At 37.6% G+C, this 26,671-nt stretch overlaps 1 protein-coding gene across 1 annotated transcript in view; it reads right to left on the reverse strand.

Annotated features, from left to right (window-relative positions):
- The window catches only part of TOP1 (DNA topoisomerase I), a 109,115-nt gene that overhangs the window by 42,179 nt on the left and 40,265 nt on the right, over window positions 1-26,671 (reverse strand). The window contains exons 4-11 of the mRNA XM_077168493.1: window positions 20,837-20,960; window positions 18,223-18,278; window positions 16,900-16,995; window positions 15,847-15,922; window positions 12,546-12,652; window positions 6,542-6,657; window positions 2,968-3,089; window positions 2,242-2,364 (exon numbers count right to left, since the gene is read on the reverse strand). Coding sequence (XP_077024608.1) covers window positions 2,242-2,364; window positions 2,968-3,089; window positions 6,542-6,657; window positions 12,546-12,652; window positions 15,847-15,922; window positions 16,900-16,995; window positions 18,223-18,278; window positions 20,837-20,960 — 820 coding nt within the window. The remainder of the gene's footprint in view (window positions 1-2,241; window positions 2,365-2,967; window positions 3,090-6,541; window positions 6,658-12,545; window positions 12,653-15,846; window positions 15,923-16,899; window positions 16,996-18,222; window positions 18,279-20,836; window positions 20,961-26,671) is intronic.

Consider the following 26,671-nt stretch of genomic DNA (forward strand, 5'->3'; position numbering starts at 1 on the left):
CTGGAGGTTGCTCTTATGCAAGCTTCAGGTTGACGTTGCTACCTATCATAATCTGCCAAATGACAATCACAACCATTTCAGCCAATCCTAAATAACATCTAGGGCAATATATAGATTCCACAAGGGTTCCATGCACTTGAGTAACTTTCCAGAAACCTACAATTTCCAGATGGGTCCCTGGACTAGATAACTCCTGAAACATAGAGGGTCCAGCCTCTCCAGAAGTTCCATCTCCCTACCCCATATTAGTGACAGACCCTTCCAACATGAAGAAGTTAGAATGCCATATCCCAAGCACCCCTAAAGAAAAGGAAAGAAAGATCAAAAGTGATGGCTGAGTTATGGAGAAGATAGGATTTAATGAATGAATATGAATGCTGAATCATTAAATTGATATTTCTTTTAGTCTCCAGTATTGAGCAGCTAGAAATAAAAACCTAAAATTGTGGAATTGTAACTCATGTTAAACTCTGAAATATGTTCTACAACTAATTGTGGTGCTGTGCTTTGAAATTTATTGTTTTGTATACATGTTATTTTTCATAAAAAAGAAAGAAAAAAGTCAATTGTGGATAAGAAAATATTTAAGCCTCTTAAGCCTTCTATATTCTGGAACAGCTAGAAGGAACAATCTGAGAGGATTGTATGGTAGCCTATGACAAACTCTGGGATCTATCCCATAGCTACTTATTGAAGAGTGCTTTGAAAACTATTGCTTTTTTATTTCTTTGCTTTCTCTATATATTATACTATAAAATAAACAAGTTAAAAAAAAATAGTGGGAGAAAGATCAAAGGTGACGGTGAGTCATAGAGAAGGGTTTAACAAATGAGTATGAGTGATGAATCATTAAATTGATATTTCTTTCTGCCCCCAGGACCTCAAAGCAGCTAAAAATAAAAACATAAAACTGGAATTGTAACCCATACCAAACTCTGAAATCTGTTCTACAATTGTTGCAATGTACTTTGAAATTTATTGCCTTTATGTATAAGTTATTTAAAGAGGAGGAGTATAACAGAGAAGACTGGATTTAACAAATGAGTATGTCTGCTGAATCATTATATTGATATTTCTGTTGGTCTCCAGTGTCTTGGAGCAGCTAAGTAGAAAAAACAAAAAATCATGGAACTGGGACCCATATCAAACTTTAAAAATCTGTTCTATAACTACTTGTTAAAATGTACTTGGAAATTTATTGCCTTTTTGCATATATATCATATTTCATATTTTAAAGAAATGTTTAAAAAAAGTGAATGGTATAAGAAACTACACTAAATGGCATATGACACTCCACTAATTTTGGATACTGGAGATAAGACTAAACTGAAACTGCAAAGTCTGATACAGTTTTCATTCCTAAAATACCTCAATTTTTAAACTAAGGGACAAACAATTCAATATCAAACAATGAGTTATATAATGAAAAGGGCCTAAATTACATAAACAGGTTAAGTCTTAAAAAATACTAAACTACAGGCTTTGAAGTGCAAAGAGTTCCTTAAATTCTTTCATTTCTAACACACCTGGGTTTTGTTTTGTTTTTTTTAAAGTAAGATTCTAAGCTGGATTCTCCCAGATCAGTAAATGGAAAGTTTTTTCGAGATATAAAATATTTTACACTTGAGGACTATCCAGTCTTTTTTGCTATTGCCTGACTATGCCATTGTCATGTGAAAGCAGCCATAATGAATCTAAATCAACGAGTGTGCCTGTGTTCCAATACAACTTTGGTTACAAAAACAAGCAGCCCATCGTCTGCCAACTGTACTTTAGAAGAAAATGATATTTCAGTTGGATAGTAGAAAGATTCTTCAGGATGAGGATGGCCAAAGCTGGAAGACGGGGATGGATGAGCAGTTAAATTCCAGAATAAAATTGATCCAAGAACAGGGAAGTACATAGTCCATATTATAGAATCTGTCTTAAATCCTAACTATTGAATATTTAGGGCAGAGCTGTCTACCCTTAAATGCTATATGTTATTTGAATTATTAATTTTTATTTCAGTGGGGGCACCAGAGTTCTTATATTTGGCCATAAATTTAGCCAAAATTTTCAGTATAAATAAAACCTTAAGAAATTTAGAATTTAGACTTTATTATGCTGAGAATCCTAAATCTTTAGTATAAAGGGATATGAAATTGCTAAAGTCACGTGCCAGGTCACGGAAACCAAGAAAATAAGATGAACTAATCACTATTCTAGAATCCTCCAGAGGCTTAAAAGAATTTGTGGTACCAATTTCTCTTCTTTGCTCATCTGTTTCCGAGCCTCTGTCTGGGCTTTGAAATACTGGCTCATCTGGGTGAAATCACATTTGCTTAAGTTGGTAATAATATTCTTCTCTTCATTAGTCATTTCCTAGTCAAAAGAAAAGGGAGAGATAGTTAGAAAGGCAAATAGACTTTAAGAATATAGAAAAGCACCATTTCTGTAGACAAGGGAGAGGTAGTTGATCTAAATTAGTGAGTTTTGAAGAGTAAAGAAAAAAAAAGCTTTTGCTCAGTTTTTATTTACATTACCCAAATTGAGAATGAGATTATTTTAAAATCATCTAACCAGATAGAATATAAAGTGCTTCAAGAGCAGAAAATACTACAGCAAATGGGCAAGAATCTAGAAGGAACTGGATATCAGATTAGCCATCTCTCTTTGTAACAACAGTTTGCCAAGACAAACTTTCCTTTGCTCAAGTGAAGTTGAAGATTTCGGTTTGGTCTAATCTAATAATTCCCCTCCTGCAGCTGTGTAAGAACTAGGAAGAAAGAAATAAGCATATTTATTGGATAGAAACTCTATATAATATAGCAAGTGAACAAACAAAAGATAAGCAACTTTAATATGACCAAATTCATAAAATACAAATTATTTACATAGGCAATCCTTCATAAAATTATAGTTTAGTACTTGACCAAAATTTTTTCCAAGGTGTTAAGTAAGATAATACCACATGGGATATAATACCTTTCTCCAGTCTTTAAAGAAATTTTTCCTAAATATTTCCTTAGTAGTATATTCATGGTCGAGCATTTTTGCAAAGAATGTAGCTACTTCTTCTGCTTTGGGGCTCAGCTTCATGACTTTACCTAGAGGAAAAAGTGGTTGCAAAAAATTAAGTGTGGTATTCATGTTCTAAGTACAAATACTGAGATTCTGGAGATTTCTTCTTTAGTAATGGTTTACTTTCCCAAGGTATATAAAATTCTGGTGACACATTATAACAATGATGACAAAAAGACAACATACAGATTTATATCTACTTGTATAAATTTTCCTTGTCTTTAGCAGATATTTACCTGGGTCGCTCTCTGAAGACTACGCCAGTAAATTGTTCCCAGATGCCTGGAGGAGGCCCAGTTACTCCTCCTTTTTCTTTCAGCAAGCAAGGTTCTTTACACCTCTTCAATGGTTTTTAAAAATCAAATCCTCAGAGGGACTCCTGCCATTGCTAAGCTAAGCAGCCTGTTCAAGAAGGGGAGGGAAGGATAGCGCAAGGAGTAGAACAAAGGAATTGTGGGGAAAAGAAATAGGCATCTTTCTTCTTCAAAGTAAGGTGGGTGGATTATGAATAAAATATATATCCACAGCAGGGAAGCCTAGACTTCCCATATGAAATAGCCTAAATAAGGCCTTCCTCTAGAATCTTGCTATACAAAGTGGACTCGTAGACCAGCAGCATTACCTGGGATCTTGTTAGAAATGCAGAATATCACCCTAAAACTAACAGAAACAGAAATTACATTTTAACAAGATTCCCAGGTGACCTGTGTGCATATCTGAGCTTGTGATGTACTGCTCTTGAACACAGGCATTAAGAAGTTACCTTTTAACTCTCCAGAGCAGAAGGAATGGGGTGCCTGGCACCGAGCAAGTATTTATATAAAAGATGTTATCAAGAAACCCTGATGTTACACAATGAAAACTACTAAGTGGTAAAGAAAATTCTAATGGGGCCTAACAGTTTTGTGTACCTTAATTAGTTAATAAAGCAACAAATGAAAGTACTTGAGAGTTTAATCTACTTTTCAACTAGAGTACTTTTAATACTACTTAGGGCCAATTTCCATTTTTTTTTTGAAAATCCAACTTACAACACCATCTGGAACTAATCCATGCTGCAATAATAGCAGTTGGCTATATTTAAAACAAAATGAAGTTAAATAATAATTCCACTGCCTTTCTAGTACATTTGGTATTAACTCACCAAGGTTTTCATATTTATTGCAGAAAACTAAAGCTCAACCAGAAATCCATTCATTTTAAATCTCAAAAGGCATCTCATACCAGAATGGGTGGAAGATTATAATCCTTAATTATCAGAATACTGAGAATTGTAGCACAAAATTGAAACTGGCCAAACAGATACCAAAAACCTGCTTGGAAGCCATAACTTAAAAAGCCAACAGGTGGTACAGCTTCTCCCTCTCAAACCCCCAACTCTTATCTTGGAAGGAGACACTCAGGACAGGCTGGCATTAAGCATTTCCCACAGTTTTTTTTAATTCCTCCACTAAGATCTGAACCAGAGTGTCCCGCAAAATTGTCACATGCTTCCAGCATAAAGAAAAACATTAAGAAACTAAGAATAAAATAAATGACATAAAATAAATGGCAAAAGAGAATGTAAACCTTTCCCGGATCTCTTCAGCATAAGCTAAATATTAACAACTTTGAAAAAAAAAGCTGAGACTCTTTGAGTAATTTTACTGCATTCTGTCCCAACAGAGGAAGCAATTTGACTCCTCCTGTTTTAGAGATATTAGACTGTTTTAGAAGAGCTGTCGGAAAAATGAAATGACAGCTTCCTGCAGCAGAGTGGTGGGGAAGTTATTTGAAGGTTCCTGGCAATGGCTGTACTTTCTTGAAAAGGCTGAGTCCAGAAGGAAAACTGCTAAGTCAGAGCTGAAAAGTGAAGGTCCTTAGTTGTGGCAGCCATTCAGTCTCAGCCAGTCCATACCTCATCTGCCCTGGCAGGTGCCATCCAGATAGTAGGCAGTGTTTACAGTGTCAGTTTGGATTAATAAGTCAAGACTTATTAATGCAAAGTGGAAGTTCACACAATCAAAGGAAACAAAGCCCAGAGGAAAAAGGGAGTACGATGACCAGGTCTTTGCTCCCTGTACTGAATAGGACAAGAAGCCCCAGGACTAGGGGAATCTACCTTTCCCTCAAATTATTTTGAACTACAAAACGAGGCTTTAATAGTTGAGCTTTGAAATCTCTTGGTGAGCATGTACCAGGGCTGAAAAACACCTGCCCTTTAATGATTGTTCTCTTCAAGGTTCTAGGCCATTTCTCTTCATCAGGAGTTTTGGCTTTGAGTCATAATGAAGGCTCCAGAAATGACCTGCTGTGTGGACAGAATTCTGTACTGTCTGGTCAATACAGGTAAAAATATTTATTCGATGTAAGCCATTTGTCACTGAGGCTGTAAGGTTCCTGGTAAACTGCAAATTTCAAGACCTAGTGTCCTATGCTGGGTCTGGCATACGTGAATTCAGGGCACATTCAATATGTAGTTTTAAAAACGAATTCAAGCTTGCCAAATTTGGCACTTCCTTCACTTGCAAACCCAGCTCTTCAGTATAAACTACTAACTAGACCTAATATAAGCATCCATGGCCCTGAGGCCACGGATGGTAGGCAGACCTCTACCAGAGCTCTCTGTGTTCAGCACAGATGTTTTTCAGCAGCTCTCCTGTCCAGTGTTTCTCAAACTTTGGTCAGCACACCACCTGGTACAAAATCATTTGGTCCCACCCCACACCCATTAATGGGCACAGATCCACTCTGGTGACTCTTAAGGGTTTAAGGAATAATGCTCCAGTAATTTCTGGATAGGACTCCTGTGATAAGAGAAACCAACTGGACATTATAATCTGTATACTGCTACATTGCCAAAAGGAGTGTCTCAGACTACAACTCAAATCCTTCAACCTAAGGACAGGAATATTGATGATAGTTAATGGGCAATTCCAAGAGTTCAGACAAGGCATTTTTCCAAAGCAACTCATCTAACTTGACCACTCAGATATCAAAGGAATATTGCTGTGCAGTGGGAGTGAGTGATAGATGCCTACCAGCCCTACCTAGAGGTTGATGAGGGATTAATTCTTAACTAAATACCAGTACTATTTCTAATGGTGAGTAGCTTGCCAGCTGGCTTCATATTATGAAAAAAAAAAAAACAAAACCACAAACCTCCATTCAAGTAAAGTTTTTCCTATTAACACTTACAGAGCGTGATTCCTTATAAATGAAGTTCAAATATAATTATTCAGATTTGGTTCATGTGCTAGGAGCCATATAGATGGACCTTTTTTTGTACCATAGAGATAAGCCCCTTCTCACAGCACTTTTTCAGCACCAAATAGGCCTTTAAGAGAATGCCCTTCCCCCAAATCACACAGTGACAATAAAACAAAATTAAATAAACAAAAAGGATCATACAGTACAGAATCCTTCCTCACTTTCTATCCCTAAGTAAGAAGCAAATTCTTCTCTTGGCCAGGAACTGGACTACCTTGAAACAACTTACCATCATAATAAAACTTGACACTCTCCGGAAGAGGTTCATATGGTGGAGCAAACACAGGACCTTTGTGTTCTAAGAATTTCCATTTGATGCCTTCAGGATAGCGCTCTTCTTCCCACCTTTAAAAGACAAGGCACAATCCCATTTACTGATCACATTGCCTAGTACAGAGATGATCACTTATTAAATGCCAAAATGATTATCTGCTCAATTGACCTGTGCTCTGGAATGACTCTGGCCCCTCAGTCAAGGACTGGATCAAAGTAACCAGAAAGGCCAACCAGGTGGTGTCCTGCACTTTGAAAACGCCAACAGTCTCAATTAGTAAACATGAAATACTTGGTAAATGGAGGGAAATACACTTCATCTCAAAGATACTATAAATCATCACTCAAGGAGCTCAACAATAAGCGGGGGATATGGACATGGAAACAGTTGTTTTATCACAATGGATAACAATAGACCACAATGCTATGCATGACAGAGGTATTATTTACACCGTTCATATGCAGGAAAAGGTTTCCTGGGAGTGGTGTTGCTAGATGAAGATACAGGGGAAACAACCTTATGAGAAAGTGGATAATGGAACAGGAAGGCTGAGAAGCAACAGTTCCCTTGAGACATACTGAGTTTATAGTACTCATAAGTTTTTCAATTTAGAGATATCAAAAAGACTCTGATAAGTGAATCTAAAGCTCAGTGGAAATCACTTTTTTAAAAACTTTTTATTTTGAAAATGATCAAACAGAGAAAAACAAAGAACACTACAATGAATATCAGATACCCACCACCTATATACATTTGTTAGTATTTTGTTAAAACCATTTCAAAGTAAATTGCAGATGATACCTTACCTCTAAATATTTCAGCAAGCATCTCTATAAAAATAAGGATAATCTCTCATAATGAGAATACCATTATTGTACCTAACATAATTAATGATTCCAGATTCCCTGCCAGTCCATACTAAAATTTTCTCAATTATTTCCAAAATGTATTTTATAGAACAGGATCCACTGTCACTGGCTGAGATGTTTCAAAAGTCTCTTCTCTGGAATCAGCACACCCCCTTCCCATCACCACTTATTTTTTAGAGTCAGGAATTGTTTTATGAATAGAATATTTAAATATTTCACAGGTTTTAATCCTCACTATTTCTACCTTAAAATGAAAAACTCTGTAGTTCTGAGACCCTTCTGAAGCCCAAGTCCAATTATACATGTTTCATTACCTTCCCGTCATATTTCAACTGCTGTATCTTAAAAGTTCAGAGACATCAAAACAACTGCATATATAATACTGCTGTAACAACAGCATTACTATAAAACCAATCTAGATTTAATAAAATCTTAGGCTTGCAAGGAGCATTAAAGATCCTCTATAAACAACTTACCACTTACAGATATGAAACTGGCAGTATCCCTCTACTCGTCGCTGACATAGAAAAGACTTGGACACAGGAACCCAACTAACCACCAGTGTCTCCTTACTCTTTACACTTCAGTATGCTTTGCTCCCCTTTCCAAATCTATGACATTCAAGGTGAAAGCAAACAGGTTCATGTCTGACACAAAGGTGTACTGAACCAAACCCAAGGCAGAGCTGAAATCCTGTATAACTACAATGGGTAACAATCACAAACAGGAGCATCTGGGTTAAGTAAGTTTTTATGTATGAACCTGGGCACCGCTACCTATATATTGTTTCTGTGGAGAAAATGATACAGCAAAGAAACCCAGAAGGACCTGGACTGTTCTCCAATTCCAACAATTGCTGAAGAGAGGGAGTTAAGAATCAGAATAAGTACTTTTCTCCTATCAGGATGGACATGTCTGTACACTTTGGAGGGAAATGAAAGATATGTACATGTGTCTAGTTGGTAAAGTATATGTTCTAGTTTGCTAGCTGCCAGAATGCAACACACCAGAGACGGATTGGCTTTTTATAAAAGGGGATTTATTTTGTTAGTTCTTCAGAGGAAAGGCAGCTAACTTTCCACTGAGGTTCTTTCTTACGTGGAAGGCACAGGATGGTCTCTGCTGGTCTTCTCTCCAGGCCCCTGGGGTGACTGATTTCTTTCTGCATCTCCAAAGGCCTGGGCTGAGCTGCAGCAAGTTCTGAGATGAGGAATGCCGAGCTGCTAAGACTGTGCTACATCACGCTCTCTCATTTAAGCACCAGCCAATTAAGTCAAATGTCACTCATTGTAGCAGACAAGCTTCCTAGCCGACTGCAGATGTAATTAGCAACAGATGAGGTTCACGTACCATTGGCTTATGTCCGCAGCAACAAAACTAGGTACGCTCACCTGGCCAAGTTGACAACTGAATCTAACTAACACATGTCCGCCCCTTGTCAACTTGGCAACTTCAAGCATCACCTTAAACAGGTGCAAAAAATTCTCTTCTTGCTGTGGAACTGTGAATCTCAAAACAAGTCCGGTGCCAATATGCAAAGGAGGATATTCACAGGATACAGATTTTCACTTCCGTAGGGAGAAACTGGAAGAAATACTGATGTAAAACATGCAGGGCAAGCACTGTGGGATTTCAAAGTCTGAAAGTCATTCATCCTTCGGCTTTAGAAAGTGGCAGTCCCACCCCTTCCAAGGGCCCATGCAGTGGTCCGCCTCATTCCAAATCAACCTCGGGGAACATCGAGGAGACCACCTCTCTGCTCCACTGTCTCCAGGCATCAGCCACTCCTGGGCTCTCTACCATTTCTGGGGCACAAGCTCAATCCCTCCATGTGGTGGCAGCCAGGCTCTTCCAGTCCCCCAAGGAGCGTGCTCTACCTTCTCCAAGGCCTGAGGCTGCACAACTCTTCCACTGCAATGAGAGGGTAGACTCATCCTCGCCCTTCAGGGTAAACTCACCCTCTCCATGTATATGGGTGGGTCCACTCTCCTGGCAAAGGTTTCCTGGCTTCAGACCCGAGCTTCCATGATTCTCACTCTGCAAACTCCAATCTCTCCCTTTTGTGTCCTCCTTCGTCAAGATTGGCAGTGGTTCCATTTACACCAACAGTCTCTTCAAGCACTCCAGGACTTCTCCATCATTCTCTTCATGGTTCCTCCAAAATCTTCCCTTTAGCCACCCAAAAAACTGTTCCAACATATCTGGTATTTGCAAACCGCAGCAGCACCCTACTCTCCCGTACCAAATCTGTTCTAGTTTGCTAGCTGCCGGAATGCAACACACCAGAGACGGATTGGCTTTTAATAAAAGGGGATTTATTTTGTTAGTTCTTCAGAGGAAAGGCAGCTAACTTTCGACTGAGGTTCTTTCTTACGTGGAAGACACAGGATGGTCTCTGCTAGTCTTCTCTCCAGGCCCCTGGGTTCCAACAACTTTCCCCAGGGTGACTTCTTTCTGCATCTCCAAAGGCCTGGGCTGAGCTGCGAGTGCTGAGATGAGGAATGCCGAGCTGCTAAGGCTGTGCTACATTGCTTTCTCATTTAAGCACCAGCCAATTAAGTTAAACCTCACTCACTGCAGCAGACACGCCTCCTAGCCGACTGCAGATGTAATTAGCAACAGATGAGGTTCACGTACCATTGGCTTATGTCCGCAGAAACAAAACTATGTATGCTCACCTGGCCAAGTTGACAACTGAATCTAACTAACACAGTATAGAATTATTTTAGTGAGACAGCAAGAGAAATAGTAAAAATGAGAGTATCAGCCATTTAAGGTCCCTGAGCAGGCCATCACTGGCAGTCACTAAGGACTGGATCACTGACTTCAGAACACAACAGGCAGCCTATATGGTGACAGAAGGAAAAGGTAAGCTATCAGCTAAGAGGCCATGTGATCCTATTCTCTACCTCAAAACACCAACATACCACCAAGCACTGTGCTTGAGAAAAATGCTCAAAGTGTAACAATTAGATTTGAGAAAAGCATGCATTAGAAGCTGAAGCAAAGACTGCTCATTCTCAAACCGACTATGTTTAATTTAAACACTATAACCAGTCCCCCTTAAACCAAAATAAGAATGAAACACAAAGGTCAGGGTTCTTCAGAATTTCTATGGGGCAATACTAATAAGGATTTCAATCCACTGAAGCAAAAGCAGGCTACTGGACCCTTCAAGGACATCTAACTTTACACACATATAGCTGAACAAGGATAAGAGTACATCTGTTTCAGGGCCCAACAACAGCCAAGACTCTAAAGGAAAAGGGGGAGCAGATAGAGAGCTACTGACGACAAAGAAATCAATTTGTTCATTCAAAAGCATTTACTGAGTGCCTTCCTCAGAACCATGCAAGACATAACAGACTGATGAAGTACTAACTCACCACTCTCAGGACTTCTAACAACAGCCCCTAATTTACAGTTTTATTTAAAAAAAAGAAAAAAAAATTTTGTAAAAGCCACAAAACCCATATAATACTCTTATGAATCAAACTCTAAGAAATACCACTGAAAACATATGATTAGTTTGAAAGAAAAAAATGAAATAAAAGTTAGGAAAAAAGAAATCCATGTTGTTTTTTATGATTCTGACCTCTGGTAAGGCCCAGAATTCCTTTGCTCTGTGATTCTCCTTGACTACTTTCCCTTTAACCCTACGGATGTTCACACAAGCAATGCCAAACTCAATCACAAGCAACAGGTTCCACAAGCAACAGGTTCACTACCACGGCCCTGCTGCTCCCAACGCCTCCCTATATCACTGATCTTTTCCCTTTCCTTTGAGGGGCTGGGGACAGTGCTGTCCTAAATCATAGAAACAACAGAGTAAAGTAAAAGCTTATAAAAAGATCTAGAAGGCTATACACCAAACTATCAATAGTGTTACCTCAAGACAGGAAAGGAAAATGGGAATCGGGAGGAGAGGGGAGGGTAAAGGGAACTTCTGTTTTCTTCCAACTCATATACCTCTGGATCATTTGAATGTTTTCACCACAAATACAAATTGTGTGTCTGGTATGGTAGCTACATAACATAAAGTTTAAATAAAAACAAATACAAAAATACACGCTTATTTCAAAATTTGCCATACCAAAATTTATTTATATAAAATAAAAGTTCCCCACTTCTACATGCTCTTCAAAAATAATATTTGTTATTGGTAAACTGCCCTCCATACAGACTCTCTGAACCTTCACATCCACAGCGGAAAGAGTGCCTGTCTTCACAACCTCAGATATTTTTCACTTAACAATCTTTGCCTATCTGAGTGGCATTAAACAAAAAGGTATCTCCTTGTTTTTCATCTTTGTGAGATTGACCATATTTTTAAAAGTTTATTAAACACTTATTTTCTTTAACTAATTGACTATTTCTCACTTTTCTATTAGGATCTCTTCATATTAAGAGTTTATTAGCCATTTGTATTGCAAATATTCGCCCTCAGGTTTTTTTTGTTTGTTTCTTTTGTTTTTAAATGGCATATGAGTTTCCTCACTATATAGAAGATTTCAATTCTGATGCATCAAATTTATAAATATTTTCCTTATGGCTCTGGCTGTAACTCTTCCTTCAAAAGGTCTTCACTATTATTCTACAATTATAAAAATATTCACCCATACTTTCTTGTAGAGATTCTTTTTTTAAACAAATAGGTAATTTTCCCAACATGGCTTATGGCATAGTCCATCTTTCTTTCCCCCCATCAATTTAAACACAACTTTCTCCATAAGTTAAATCTATTTCTAGAAACCATTCTATCAACAGGGTGCAACCTCCTAGTTTTAGAGCTAAAGATTTCACCAGGGCCTGGAAAACTTATTTCAGAAGTATTATTTTAGTATCACATCACTCATGTTTACCAAGTCATAATACAATGAACAAGTAACTGGGAAAGCCTAAAATGATTATTGATTCCAATGGTGATATTTCTTTATGGCTGCCCTTTTGAATTGTGACTCTAGATAACCTAAATATTTCTGAGTATTTATTTTCCCTTCAATTATCAAGCTACTAATTTTAATAACACTCTTTCTTAACTAGGTTGTGGAATAAAGGGCTGACATTTTAACCCAGTGCTGAGATGTTACCATTTCCACTTCTGCTCTTCTTCTTTCTTCGGCTTCTTTTTCTTGTTATCTGGCTCAGAAACTTTTTTATCTTTATCTTTGCTCTTGGGTTTTTTCAATTTACCATCCTATAAAGAAAAATGATGAAAAAGCAAAAGGACCAATTACATTTCTAGAAGTAGTTGCCAAAGGCCATGAAGAAGAAAGACTAGAATCACAGAATGTCAGAACTACAAAGCATCTCAGATCTAATTCTCTCATTTGACAGAGGAATAAAAATGTACTGGTACTTTGCTCTAAAGCAGTATTCCCCAAAACAATTACATGAGAAAGTGATTACAAACTTTTGCGTTGCTGGGGAAGAGCCTGGGAAACTGTATATTTTAACATCAGGAGAATCTCGGAACCCACTGCTAGAATAATCCCAGTGTATTATTCTCACTTGTTGTTAAACCTCTTCCAATACTATCAAATAATGGATAAAGGATATAGGAGGCTTTATATTTGAAAGGAATAGCATCACATCACTCATGTTTACCAAGTCATAATACAATAAACAAGTAACTGGGAAAGCCTAAAATGATTATTGATTCCTATGGTGATATTTCTTTATGGCTGCCCTTTTGAACTGTGACTCTAAATAACCTGATCACAACTGCACAGTAAGAGCATCAAGCCTAAACAAGTACAACTCACAATGTAGGAGGTAAACCTCAAAATATGCACACATATACATATCCAGACTAAAATGTGGTATGCAATACGTAAGAATCCTGCACAATCTAACTCTTTTGAAAAATGTTTTTCTTTGCCCCAACTTTATTCAACAAATTTTATATAGCAAAGAAAAAGTGGTTTTACACCATCTTAAAATCAATTACAGAATGGCAGAGATGAAAAGAACTTTATAGTTTGGTTTGATCTCTTCAGATTATAATCAAGGAAACCTCAAAAACAGAGGTTTAGTCACTTGCTTGAGGTCATGTAACTGTTATTGACCATGATAGAGCCTTAGTTTAAAGGAAAAATGACTCATGGGAAGAACTGGAATAAACATTCTAGGACTACCTGATAGGATGGCAATCAAGATAGGAATAAACTCAGGATCTATAAACAAATGGCCTCTGGGGTATGTGAAAGATGAAACCCTGTAATACCACACATATTTTAAAACAGGCATGGACAATATAAATGTGTCATTATGTTTGGGAGGAGAAGGTACTAGAGGATCACTTAATTCAGATGATGTTTACTATGTAGGATGAAACATACTATAGAAAGGGAAATGTTTTTCAGTTAAGACCATCTCTTAGCCTCTGAACAGGCATGCAGATGGTACCATCAGGAGACTACTAACTGCACTGCAGGTTTTCAAGTCTCTAAATGGAATAATCGTTCACTGAGACATTTCAGAACAATTCCTGGAAATTAAAACAAACAAACAAACAAAAACAGCCATCTGGGGTCTCTGCCACAGTAAGACTGTGTATTAGTGCATAGGGTCTTTCAGCCTGAATTTTTTCTCCCTAAAAGGGAAGGCTGCTAAACTGAAAAATAAAAAATGAAGTCAACTGTTCTTTTATTCAAACGGCTTAACAATTACACTAATCTCTTCAAAACTCAGAAATCAGTATTATATAAACATAAAGGCAATACAGAAAGCATAGAGATAAAGTTCTATGTTCTTAATTGAACAGTATATACGATAATCTACCTAAAAGGGAGATGAGTGGCTACCAAAATCAATTTCACTCTAATTCTTTGATTTGGCTCTCATTAACTTGGACTTTGGCCAAGAACAAACATTTTTACTATAGTTTCATTAAGACTTTTTCTCTCCCTCCTTCTGTAATTAAAGGACCAGCAAAGTTCCATAGCAGGCAGGATAACAAAGTAGATTGTATGCTGGCTGTAGAATCAAACTGCATGGGTCCAAATTACTACCTTAACACTTAGCAGGTATGTGAAATAAGTCAACTGGTTTAAGCTCTCTATATACCTCAGTTTCTCTACACCTGTAAAACGGGGGTGCTGATAGCATATTTATCTCTTGGGGTTGTTGTAAGGAATAAATGGAAAATGATGCATTAAAAAAGTATATACATCAGTGCAACAGTGGCTCAGTGGCAGAATTCTTGCCTGCCATGCCAGAGACCCAGGTTTGATTTCCGGAGCCTGTCCATGTCAAAAAAAAAGAAAAGAAAAAGTGTGTAAAATAGTGCCTGGCACATAGTAAACACAATTAAATTACACTTAATTACATTTAATTGTAAATATTAACATTATTCTTACTTCTTCTATGATAATGTACTCTCAAAGACTCCCTGTCCCTTTCTATGACTATCTTTACTGCCTCGACTTTACACTTGTGACCCAATTTTGCCCAAGGCAGTGATTAACCGCAAACATAGTATTAAGAGCTCAGAACTCGCTCAACCCCTTCTCTGAGGAGAGTGCAAGATTAAGATGCATGTGAATTTCTGACATCTTTTTCTTAAATTGCTGACAACTCTTCAGTACAAGAAATAGAAAGGATCAAAACAAGGACTCATTTTTTGTTTTACTTTAAACCTACCACAAGACTGTGCATAACCCTTAGAAAAATAGTTTACTTGAATGGAGGTTTTAAGGAAGTTGATAAACCAGCAGAAGAAAGGGAGGAAGAGTGCAGGTATTCCAGACAGAGGGAACAGCATGTGCTATATAAAGCCCTGAAGTGTACAAGAGACCATCATGGAAAAAAAAAAAAGAACAAAGGAGGTGAGTGTGGATAGAACAAGGTGAGCTAGAGAAGAGAGGCATAAAAGGAAGAGACATGCGCAGCAGCCAGATTTGGAGTAAGTAGCAGAAAAGAGCTTAGATTTTATCTTACGTTCAAAGAGGAGTGTTAAATAGTCATGATGGTTACCCAAAGTGAGTAATGAGCAAGCTTTGTTAGATGTAAGAGAGCACAAAGTAAAGCTCTTCAGGGTTCTAAGCCAAGATGTGGGCTCTTGTTAACACTTCCTCTGTATGTATGAAGATGGTAGTTTCTCCAGGAACATCTTAGTTGACAGCGTATCTATGGATAGACATCTAGGATGCTAAGAGGGTAAAGAGTCATTGCTGGTTGTGGTTAATTTATGACACTTACTTTGCGGGCTCTGAAAGATGCTAAAATGAACAGTGCCACTGGCACAATTTTCATCTAAGATTTTTTTTTCCAGTGTTACCAGTATCACAGACCAGTAAAGACCTAAAAACCATGTGCCTTCAAAAGTTGTTTTTTGGAAGTTCCCACTACCAAACCTAAGCCCCAAAGGCCCTAAGTCTCTTTACTAACCTCTTCTTCCTCTAGTTTTCGTTTCTTCTCCTTCTTGACATCTTCAGTTTTAATTTTTTTAGGCTTATAATCAGCACTAGGAAAGGGGGACACAAATACGCAATTAACACAATTGTGACTCAGGAGCTCTCGCCCATAGGATCAGGACCTTCAAACTCTTGGAGACCTTTCCAAGGCAGGCGTGGTTACTGTTATTCTTGTCTAGGAATTCTACAGTCAAGAGTAGCAAAAGGGGAAAAAGTAACTGACCCAACATCCAGACTCAACACCAACAGTTACTAAACCCAGATCTGGCAGAAGCATGGTGGAGGAATTTATACAGTAATAGACATCACTATAAAATGGAAGCATGGGAACCAAATAAATAGTACAACAATGGCTGCCATGCAATAGTAACTGTTTGGGGGGTGAATGAGATTTTTTGTACTGAATAAATACAAATGTGAGTTCTTGGAGTATTTCCCTCCTCCCTTTCCACTCATTTTCTACCATAAATTCTTTGTAGATTCTGGAAGCATGATAAACTACAAAAGATGAAAAATAGTAGAATTTATTTCATTGATTGAACCTGGGAAAGAGGTACATGTATGTCTCAAACAACTGTTTTGCATAACAATGGTTTTATTACTTCTATACACTAAAATTTCACTTAGATTGTGCTGACAGGTATAGTTCCTTGAGGAAATTCCTTTAACATTGAAAACTCATCTGTGGTAGGCTATGAAAACCTTACAGCAATAAGTAATTTAAGCATTCTTTATGAATTCTACAATACTTGAAATTGCTACAATAAATATAACATTACCTTTGTAATAAGAAAAATATAACAAGAAAAATATGAATCTATGTGGGTCTCAAGTACACTACTTATTTCCTCAGCAAATTCTACTTCTCTTAAGTCAAAGAGAAATCAGTTGCCCAGTTCATTAATCATAAATTGCAAATGAGTATAAGTCAATGTAGTTTTGCTATGTTCTGTAGAGATAAGAATCACATTTTTCCTTTAAACAACTCCTTTTTGTCTAAAATGGCAAAGTAATAAGAAACACTCACTCATCCTCATCGCGAGGTCTCTTTAATGGCTTTATATCCTCTTTAGGAGGAGCAAAATAGCCATCATCTTCAGGTTCATCTTTAATTCGTGGTGGACTAAAGAGAAAAAAAATTGCAGTCAAAAAGAGCTGGGATATCTTTATTACTTTAAATAAATACAAAGGAGGGATAAATGACACCACTGAGAAGAAGCTGATATAAAGATAACAGCATAGATATGCAGCATATAGGTTTCCCGTGGGTACTTTTTTCACTTAACTCTCACTACAACCCTGAGAAATAGATAATACTGCCACCATTTTACAGATGAAGGGGCAATATTCAGGATATGGGATCAGGACTCCTTATTATTTCAAGTCAGTGTTCTTCTCTACTACATCTTAGTTACTTTTCAGAGAACAAGCCAAAACCGCAATAGAATAAATTTGTTTCCTGAACTACCTGAGTGTTTTATTATATATCTAGCCCCACAAACGACTGGAACTGATTATTTATAGTAAACCAAAAGCTAAAAGGTAGCTTTTATAATACCCTAACCCCAGGAGAAAGCAAGCCTTTTGGCCTGTGAAACCATGAGTTAATGAATTCCTGCTAGGTCAACCCACTGTATGGCACTTGTTTTAGTAGCTAGGACACTAATACATTTCATTCTGTCATTCAATGAGTGAATGAGGATTTTTTATCATAAACTTACTATTTTGAAACTAGAGGCTTATTTTTAGAGAGCTGATGCTGATGAGGAAAACAGAATCATAAGAGCAAAAATAGTAGAGGAAAAGGAAAAGAGACCTCTAGATTGTATACATTTTCTTCTCTTTCTAAAAAAAGATAATCTAAACCTAAGTCTAAATCTTTTCCTGCCAATAGGCATATTCATAGAGACAGAAAGTAGATTAGTAGCTGCCAGAGGCTGAGGGAAGGGAGAAAATGTGAAGTAGGGTTTCTTTTTGGGGTGATGAAAATGTGCTAAAATTAGATAGTGGAGTGAGTGCACAATCTTGGGAGTATACGAGAACCAAAGAACTTCAAATTTTAAAAAGGTAAACTTTATGGTATGCAATTATATCTCAATTTAAAAAAGTCTCTTCCTATCAACCTTCTTCACTTAAAATAATCTTCTGGAAATGTGCCGGTCAGTACCACTAAAGCAATCTAAAAATGCTCAAATTGGCTTAGACCAAATCCTTTCACTGCCAGCTCTCATTGAAACATCAAGGTGGCTAGGTCAGTACGTTTTTGGTAAGTTCAGACACTACAAACCAGGCAGCTGGTCTGCTGGGTATCCACAGAGAAAGGGATGCCAATGGAGCAAAGGAGTCTTACCTGGAGAAGCCATTTTCCTTCTCCTTCTTTATTTTTGCATCCCCAGAGGCTCTAATCTAAAACATAAAATAACAACTGATTAATACCTTGAAAGGACTAAATTTAAAGATGTATTTCTCTTATCTGAGAATACTTGACCTCAACTCTTGGGGCACTGTGATCCAAGGTTGGCTTTTGTTGTTAGCAAAATTGAATGGATGAACTAAAGGCTCTTGATATCTTTCAAAGACTAGTCTTTGAAAATTCTTCAGGATGAATACTTGTCAAATTTACTGAGAAATTTACCCATTCAAAATGGAAGCTTTTTACCTTTAAATGATGGCAGGTCTCCTTCCCTTAATAAATATATTCCAACTCTCAACGATTCACCATTGGCTGTGAACTAGGGAAACCAAAACCAAAACCAAACAAAAAAGAAGAGTCTACTATTTCCTTTCTTCTCTGATTCAAGAAAAATATACTTTATCTCCCTACTCCTTCAAATCTCCACATTCTAGACTTGTCTTTCAAAATTCTGCACACATACATAGAAAAGGATACATACATATTACACATATAAATATACAAAGAGAATCTCTGTAAGGATACAAAAGATAATCTATAGTGGCTGCCTCAGAAAAGAAAAAGATGGAAAGATACAGGAAAGCCAGCAAGAGGAAAATACATTTTCTACCAAATTCCCTATTTCATATTGTCTTAATTAACTAAATACCAACAGTATTTTTTAAAAAGTAAAGCAAAAACAACCTTTTTTCTTCCTGAGGGACTGGAGAAAAAATATGGAACTATTAAACTTTCCCACTTGGGAAACCCCTGACACCTTCTCAAACACTAGACCAAGTTAATAGGCCAAGCCCTTGATCTTGAGTCCTGCTCTTATGAAACTTATTTCTGTAGTGGAGAAGCTAAGACTACGAACAATTATGCCAAAGAGTTACTTCTAAAAAACCTGTTGTTGCTCAGATGTGGCTTCTCTCTGTCTCTAAGCTCAACTCTGTAAGGGAAACCATTACTCACCCACCTCCACGTGGGGCATGACTTTGGCTCTGGCACATAAGACTGACAATGTCTTACTGACCAAAAGGGTAAAATAAGGTATCAGTGGCTCAGAGCTAGTAGAGAGGCTATTCTGGAGGCTACTCTTATGCAAGCTTCAGCTAGATATTGCTAATTACCAGTTTCCCAAACCCCAATCAACATTACTCCTATTAAGCCTAAGAGAACACTGTGCCGATTTGAAACTGTCATGTATCCCAGAAAAGCCATGCTCTTTAATACTCATTCAATATTGCTGGGTGGGATCTTTTTGACTGTTTCCATGGAGATGTGGCCCACCCAATTGTGGGATATAACTTTTTTTTCCTGCATGGGCAGGCACCGGAATCAAACCCCAGTTTCTGGCATGGCAGGGGAGGTAACTTTTGATCAGATGATTTCCACGAAGATGTGCCTCTACCCATTCAAGATGCAGTTGCTTACTGGAGCCCTTAAAGAGGGAACCATTTTGGATAAAGCTTTAGAGCCAACAGAGCCTACACAGCCAGAGACCTTTAGAGACATGGAAGGAAAATGCCCCCGGAGAGCTTTATGAAATGAGAAGAGAAAGCTAGCAGACATAACCATGCGCTTTCCCAGCTGAGTGTGAAAACTGGAACTTCATTGGCCCTTTCTCTGGAGCTAAGGTATCTTTCTCTGGATGCCTTAGTTTGGACATTTCTATGGCCTAACAACTGTAAACTTGTAACTTAATAAATTCTCCTTTTAAATGCCATTTCATTTCTGGTATATTGCATTCTGGCAGCTTCAGCAAACTAAAACAAACACCTACCACTCTGAGATTCTACAAAAGTCTCATGTACTAAGTTTACTTTGCAGAAACCTTTAACCTCCAGATGGTTCCTAGGCCAGATAAGGCCTGAAATCCAGTGGGGCTAACCTCTCAGAACATCAACCAGTTTCATTCCCCGATTCTATACTGTTGACACCCCTTTTCAACACAAAAAATATCCCTAAAGATTGGGAGAATAATCAAAGGAGAAGAAGGAGTTATAACAGAGAAGACAGGATTTAACAAATGAGTATGACTGCTGAATTATTATACTGATATTTCTTTTAGTCTCCAGTGTCTTAGAGCAGCTAGAAGGAAAAATCTGAAATTGTGGAACTAAAATCCATATCAAACTTAGAAATCTGTTCTACAACTACTTGTTAAAATGTACTTTGAAATTTATCGCTTTTATATATATATAATTCAAAGAGGACCAACATGGCATTAGGCATTCTGCCAAAAAACAATTCATTTCCTCCCAAGTGACAATCAACATATCTGGAAAACCCTATATCCTCAAAGTATCCTTTTGCCATATAAAGTAAGGTGATAAGTAAATATGGATGAGAAATTACAGTAGTAAAAGGCTTGGTTGGATTTCACAAAGATTATGATAAACTCTAAATCTCTTGATAGAGAATTTTTTGACTCAAGGGCCAACAGATCTTATGTTAAAGAAAAATAAAATTAGTATACAATGAAGGTACTTTTTATGACCTGCTTATAAAGTGAACAAAACAAAAGAACATCCCACATCTCTTCTTTCCCCACTGGAAAGTTCGGTACCTTTTCCTCCTTTCGTTTTTCCTTGTCTCTGTCTTTATGTTTATCTTTATGCTTTTCTGAGCTTCCATCTTTGTGTTTGGTTTTCTCCTTTTCTTTGTGTTTCTTTTCAGAATCTTTATGTTCACTGAAAAAATAAGACACAAATGGTTAGCCTACAATAGGAACCACATGAGTTCATTTCACAAGATCAACTCACAAGATACCTTAAGATAACATGAACCAAGGAAACTTACAATACTTTAAATAAACATCCTGACAGAAGGTTCAAATAGAGGCTCTTGGCTACATCTGAATTCTTTATCTTATTTGAAGGATTCTTGTTTCTTCTTTTGCAAAGGAGAAAAGGAGCCAGATAGAGAAACATAATCATTCTAAACATACCAGGACATTTTTTAAGTGACTAAGAATAAGCCCACTGTACTTCCACAACATTTTACAAGCCATAGAATATAATGAAAACTCCAACTTTAGCATGTGTTGGGTGGAATAGAAGTTGGGACAACTTACCAAAAATGCATTTGATGGCTCTGTGCCAGACCTGAGACATACCACATATGTTGCCCAGGAAGAAGTTTGTGCAAGGAACAGTTCAATAAAGTGGATGTTTCCTTTTAGCTTTAACTACGAAAGGCCAGTGACTTCTAAATGTGGCTTATAAATTTTGCTTGGTCCTCTTTTCCTCATAAGGAAAGACCCATCTGAAAGCAAGGGCATATTTCCATTGTATTGCTAAGAAAAGCCACATGCTAAACACCTTGATTTTAAAGGTGTTTTTGGAAATACTGTTAGCACCGTAAAAGGCAGCTCTTTTGGAAAGCAAAATATGACAAGGCAAACGCCATTAAAATGTTCATCCCTCTGAACCTGGGATCTAGTTCTTGGAAATTTCTCTTAGGGAAATAATTTAACATCATATAAAGATGTTCATTTTGGTGCTTCCCGTAATAGCAACAACACCAACAAAAACTGGGCACAACCTGAATGATTCACTAGAAGGGGAAACTGATATATATCACATTATGCAGCTATAATGCTATCATTTGTGAATACTTCAAATATACAAAGAAAATGCTTATGACATCAACGGAATAAAGGAGTATATAAAAATGACTGTATATGGACAAGGACTAAAAAGGCAATAAGTAATAATCACAAGGTATTGTTTAAGGCAGAACACTTGAATGACTGTTTTTTTTTTCAGTGCACTGGGGCAGGCAGTTTGGAACACTTGCTCACTGCACCAATCAAGTACTCCACAAAAAGAAAAGGGGGGAGAAGCTCAAAGTGCTAATTGGGGATCTGCCCCAAATGTAGAACACCTGACAGCAATCCCAGTTGATGGGATAGTCAGGCCTGTAGGCAGTTTCAGCTCTAGCCTTTTGCACCATTTACTGTATTTCTCCTTTGTCAAATTTAGCACCTTCAGCCCAGAAAAACAGATTTTTACCAGCAACAAGCTCATTAGGCTCTGTTCATCCCATGAAATTTGTTTTAAAGGAATCTGGCCAGTAAACTTTGCTACACAGAAGGTCAAAAAGGAGAAACAAATGATGGCACCCAGTTAGGCAGAGAGACATCAACCCCGGATCAGGAAAATATCTACTATCACCAGCATCTCTGCACACAGAAGGAGCTGCAACTATAGAGAGGAGTCTGGGTTATAAATGAGCAGAAAGTCTAGAAATATAGCCAGGAGAAAAGGGAACTTCAATTAAAACTCGTTGTAGAAACAGAAATATAGGTTTAGGCAAGATCCAGGAACTGGCACAGACAGAAAAAAATGATGCCAGCTTTCCCTTGTTTGCATATTCTACCCTCTATGTTGCTATCATTAGGTTGTTGTTTATATGTGCCACAAAGTTAAATATCAATTTCCATCATGAGCAAACTTTTTTAACTGATGAGGGCAGAGCCTCCCAGAGTGCCAGAGGAACACAGTGATCAAGATACCCCATGCTTTCTGTTCTTAGCATCAGTCTGATGTCACTTTCTATAAAATGCAGACTGAAAAAATTACACTTTTCACAAAGAAGGCTCCCATTGTATTCTCATGCTTACCACAGGTTCATGTTAATTTCTTCAGATTCTGAGCGACTGGCAAAAGAGCAAAGCTGTCACTAATTCTTCAGGAGTTTACAGATATGCAATTACATGCGCATTATCAGAAAAGTGCTTAAATTTGCTATTCTACTATACAAGCACTGTCAGGGGGTTTTATATCCTTTTTTTTTTCTTTTAACATTAAGTGTAACAGGAATTAATAAATTCCTAAACCTATACAATTTTTTACCTAAGATAAAAAATTTTGGAAACACTTGCATCCATAATATCGATGGATTAAATAAACTTTTTTCACCAACGTACAGGGAAAAAACACACAATAAAGCAATCACTTTCTAAGCAGTCATGGTGTTTGGTGTTTCATATTTCATTCAATCCTCACCACACAGGTTTTATCATCCCCTTATGCTGATTAAGACACAGAGATTCCAGTGGTAGATGACTTATTATATTACAGAGAAGCAGAGCTGGGATTTAAACTTAGAATTCCCATCTCCACCCAGGTTCAGAACACATTTCACTAAATCGATGCCATTATATTTCCACTAAATTGATACCTACACCATCAAGGCAGAGAGTGTTAGAGAAAATACATGGAGAATCTGAGATATGATAAATAAGGCCAAAACTTTATTTTACCATCAAGTAAAAATTTCTATAAATCTTGGACATATGAAATGACAAAAGCTTTGGAAAAGCCTCTCATTTTGTCTTCACATGAAACTAAAAATAACTGATTCACAGATCTAAGTTCAGTGATGCCCATCTTCCTTTATGTTGCATCCTCACCCCTTGTCTTCTTTCTCAATGAAAGCAATTCTTAGACCATTAGCCTATTTTACTAGAAAACAGGTCTTCTGGCAATCACAGCTTTGATACCTAGAAGCCCTTCACACATAGCCCTTCAGTTTTTAGTTTTGCCGTTTATTATCACACCAAACAGATCAGGGAAAAGAATTCAGCAAATGACAAGGTAATGAGACAAGTAACCAAGCCACTTACTCCAGGAAAGCAAAAAAAAAAAAAAAGCTATGTTCTTTGCCTGTTAAATGGAGGGAAATCATTCAGGAGATTCAAAGGTCCTACTAAGAGAGTAACCCCTTTGTAGGTCCATAAATACCGGAATGGGATGAAATTATTAACCTGACTTTCCAAAGGAAACTCTCTCTCTTTTTTTTTAATTAATTAAAAAAAAAAGCAAACAAAAACATTCTTAACATATGATCATTCCACTCTACATATATAATCAGTAATTCACAAGTTATCATCGTATAGTTGCATATTCATCATCATAATTTCTTAGAGCATTTGCATCTATTCAGAAAAAGAAATAAAAAGACAACAGAAAAATATTCATACATAGCATACCCCTTACCCCTTCCTTTCACTGATCACCAACATTTCAATGTACTAAATTTATTTTAACATTTGTTCCCCCTATTATTTATTTTTATTCCATATGTTTTACTCATCTGCTGATAAGGGAGATAAAAAGAGCATCAGACACAAGGTTTTCACAATCATACAGTCACATTGTGAAAGCTATATCATTACACAATCACCTTCAAAAAACCTGGCTACTGGAACACAGCTCTACATTTTCAGGTACTTCCCTCAAGCCTCTCCATTACATCTTGACTAACAAGGTGATATCTATTTAATGCGTAAGAATAACCTCCAGGATAACCTCTTGACTCTGTTTGGAATCTCTCAGCCACTGACACTTTATTTTCTTTCATTTCACTCTTCCCCCTTTTCGTTGAGAAGGTTTTCTCAATCCCTTGATGCTGAGTCTCAGCTCATTCTAGATTTTCTGTCCCACGTTGCCAGGAAGGTCCACATCCCTGGGAGTCACGTCCCATGTAGATGGGGGAGGGCAGTGAGGGAAACTCACTCTCTTTTATTCCCAACTGTTTTCTATTCCCAACTGGTTAGATGCAAGAGAACAGGTTTGAATTTTATAGTAGCTGAGCTGAGATGGCTCAGGGTTAAAGGACAGCTTGTGACACATGGCATTCCAATACGGGTTTATTGGGAATTAGGGTTTATGGGCCCAATCAGGCCTCTGAACACAATGCTGACATCATCTCTACTTGTCTATTTCCTCTCTCTGCCTCAAGAAGTAGAGCAGAGAACCTGGAGTACTATCCCTCCTCCTCATCCATAACCCTCATACTTGGCAGGAGTGCTAGCAAAAAGCAAGAACCATTGCCAATCCTTTCTAGTAATTTACCTGAAGTAGGTAGCAAAGCCACCTTGGGAACAAAGTCCTTGATAAAGAAGTATGTCTAAGGCTGTGCCATGAAAGTTAGAAGCAGGATTTGGTAGAAAACTGAACCCATATGGGCCCAGTTAGGCTGACTCCATCACCATTCAAGATTTTCTAACATGCACCACTTTAACCAAAGGGTTTAAAACTAATTTCACTTTCAGGGTGATTGAAAGCTGTACCTTCTCCACTGATGGTGAGAATGAAGGAAGCTGCAGTGCAACAGTTCATGTGTTGACTGCTGGCTTCGAGATGCCATCCTTATCTTCATACTGATCCTGTTACTTCTCCATACTCACAAGGCACAAAATCAGGAGTCATAAAATAGGCTTTAAATACAACTGAAAGCTACTATATTGGTCAGTTCAGCGATTGGGGAACAGATGATCAAAATACTGAAGTAAGGAGCTTATTTAGTGAAGTAAGAAAAATAAACTAGAAGAAAAGATTTAATAATGACTACAGGAAAGAACCCAAAGATCTGAAAAACAAACACATCTGAAGAATTTGGTCTGGGATATGCCGAAGGGCCAGGATACAAACAGAAGCATTTCTAGAACCTCTGTAATGACTACACTTTTGGATGAAATAAGAATTTACCCCATGGTCACCAGAAACCCTGAGAGAGAAAACACCCAATAACTGGGCTATGCACAGATAGATGCTGACTCAGCTCAGGGCTCATGTCTGTCTGAGGATAAGTTCTACCACACTAGCAGAGACCAGCATGAACAAGCAAAAATTCATGCTTTAAAGCCATTTTTCCAGAGTGTTCATGCCTGTCATATTTCAATTAGCTAAATTCCACAAGGACAATAGTAACCCACAGCTTTTCAAAAGCGATGATGGCAAAACTTTGTCTGTTACTCTCGCTGGAGCTGCACAGACAACAGAGAAGGTTTGACCAGGGGGCTTAGGGTCTTAGGCGCTTAGGCAGGAAGGTGGTGAAAGGGGGGAGGAAGCCAGGAGGGAAAAGTACTTCACTTCTGCCCCCTCAAGAATGTGCTGCCTCTTCAGAAAAAAAAAAAAAGTGTCTGATACTCCAGGAAGCTACAGAAAACCATCTAAATTGGTTTAAGAAAACAAGAACAGTCCTGTCCTCTATTACCAATAAAAGTATTTAACAAATAATTATATAGCACTAAGAACAAGGCATTCTTCCAAGCACACTTAACCTCCATAACAAAACTGAGATAAATGTCATTATCTCCATTTTACAGATGTGAAAACTGAGGCACAGAAAAGTTAAGTAACTAGCTCAAGGAGAACAGCTAATGAGAATCAGGTAAGGATTTGAACTCAGTATGGCTCGAAAGTTCTTGCACTTGACCACTCTGTTAAGGCTATTTCCCAGAGAAAGCAAGAAGCACTGGGAGGGATAGAAGGAGCTTCCTTATCTTCTGAGGAATAGAATTTAAGCTGCTAATGGGTCAGGGAATAAACTTTTTCCCAACTACCTGCCAACTCCTTCAGAAAGCATAACCCCTTCTATAAGGTCACAGTCA

This window comes from Tamandua tetradactyla, chromosome 1 (genome assembly GCF_023851605.1).
Source record: "Tamandua tetradactyla isolate mTamTet1 chromosome 1, mTamTet1.pri, whole genome shotgun sequence".
In the NCBI taxonomy this organism is placed as follows: Eukaryota; Metazoa; Chordata; class Mammalia; order Pilosa; family Myrmecophagidae; genus Tamandua; species Tamandua tetradactyla.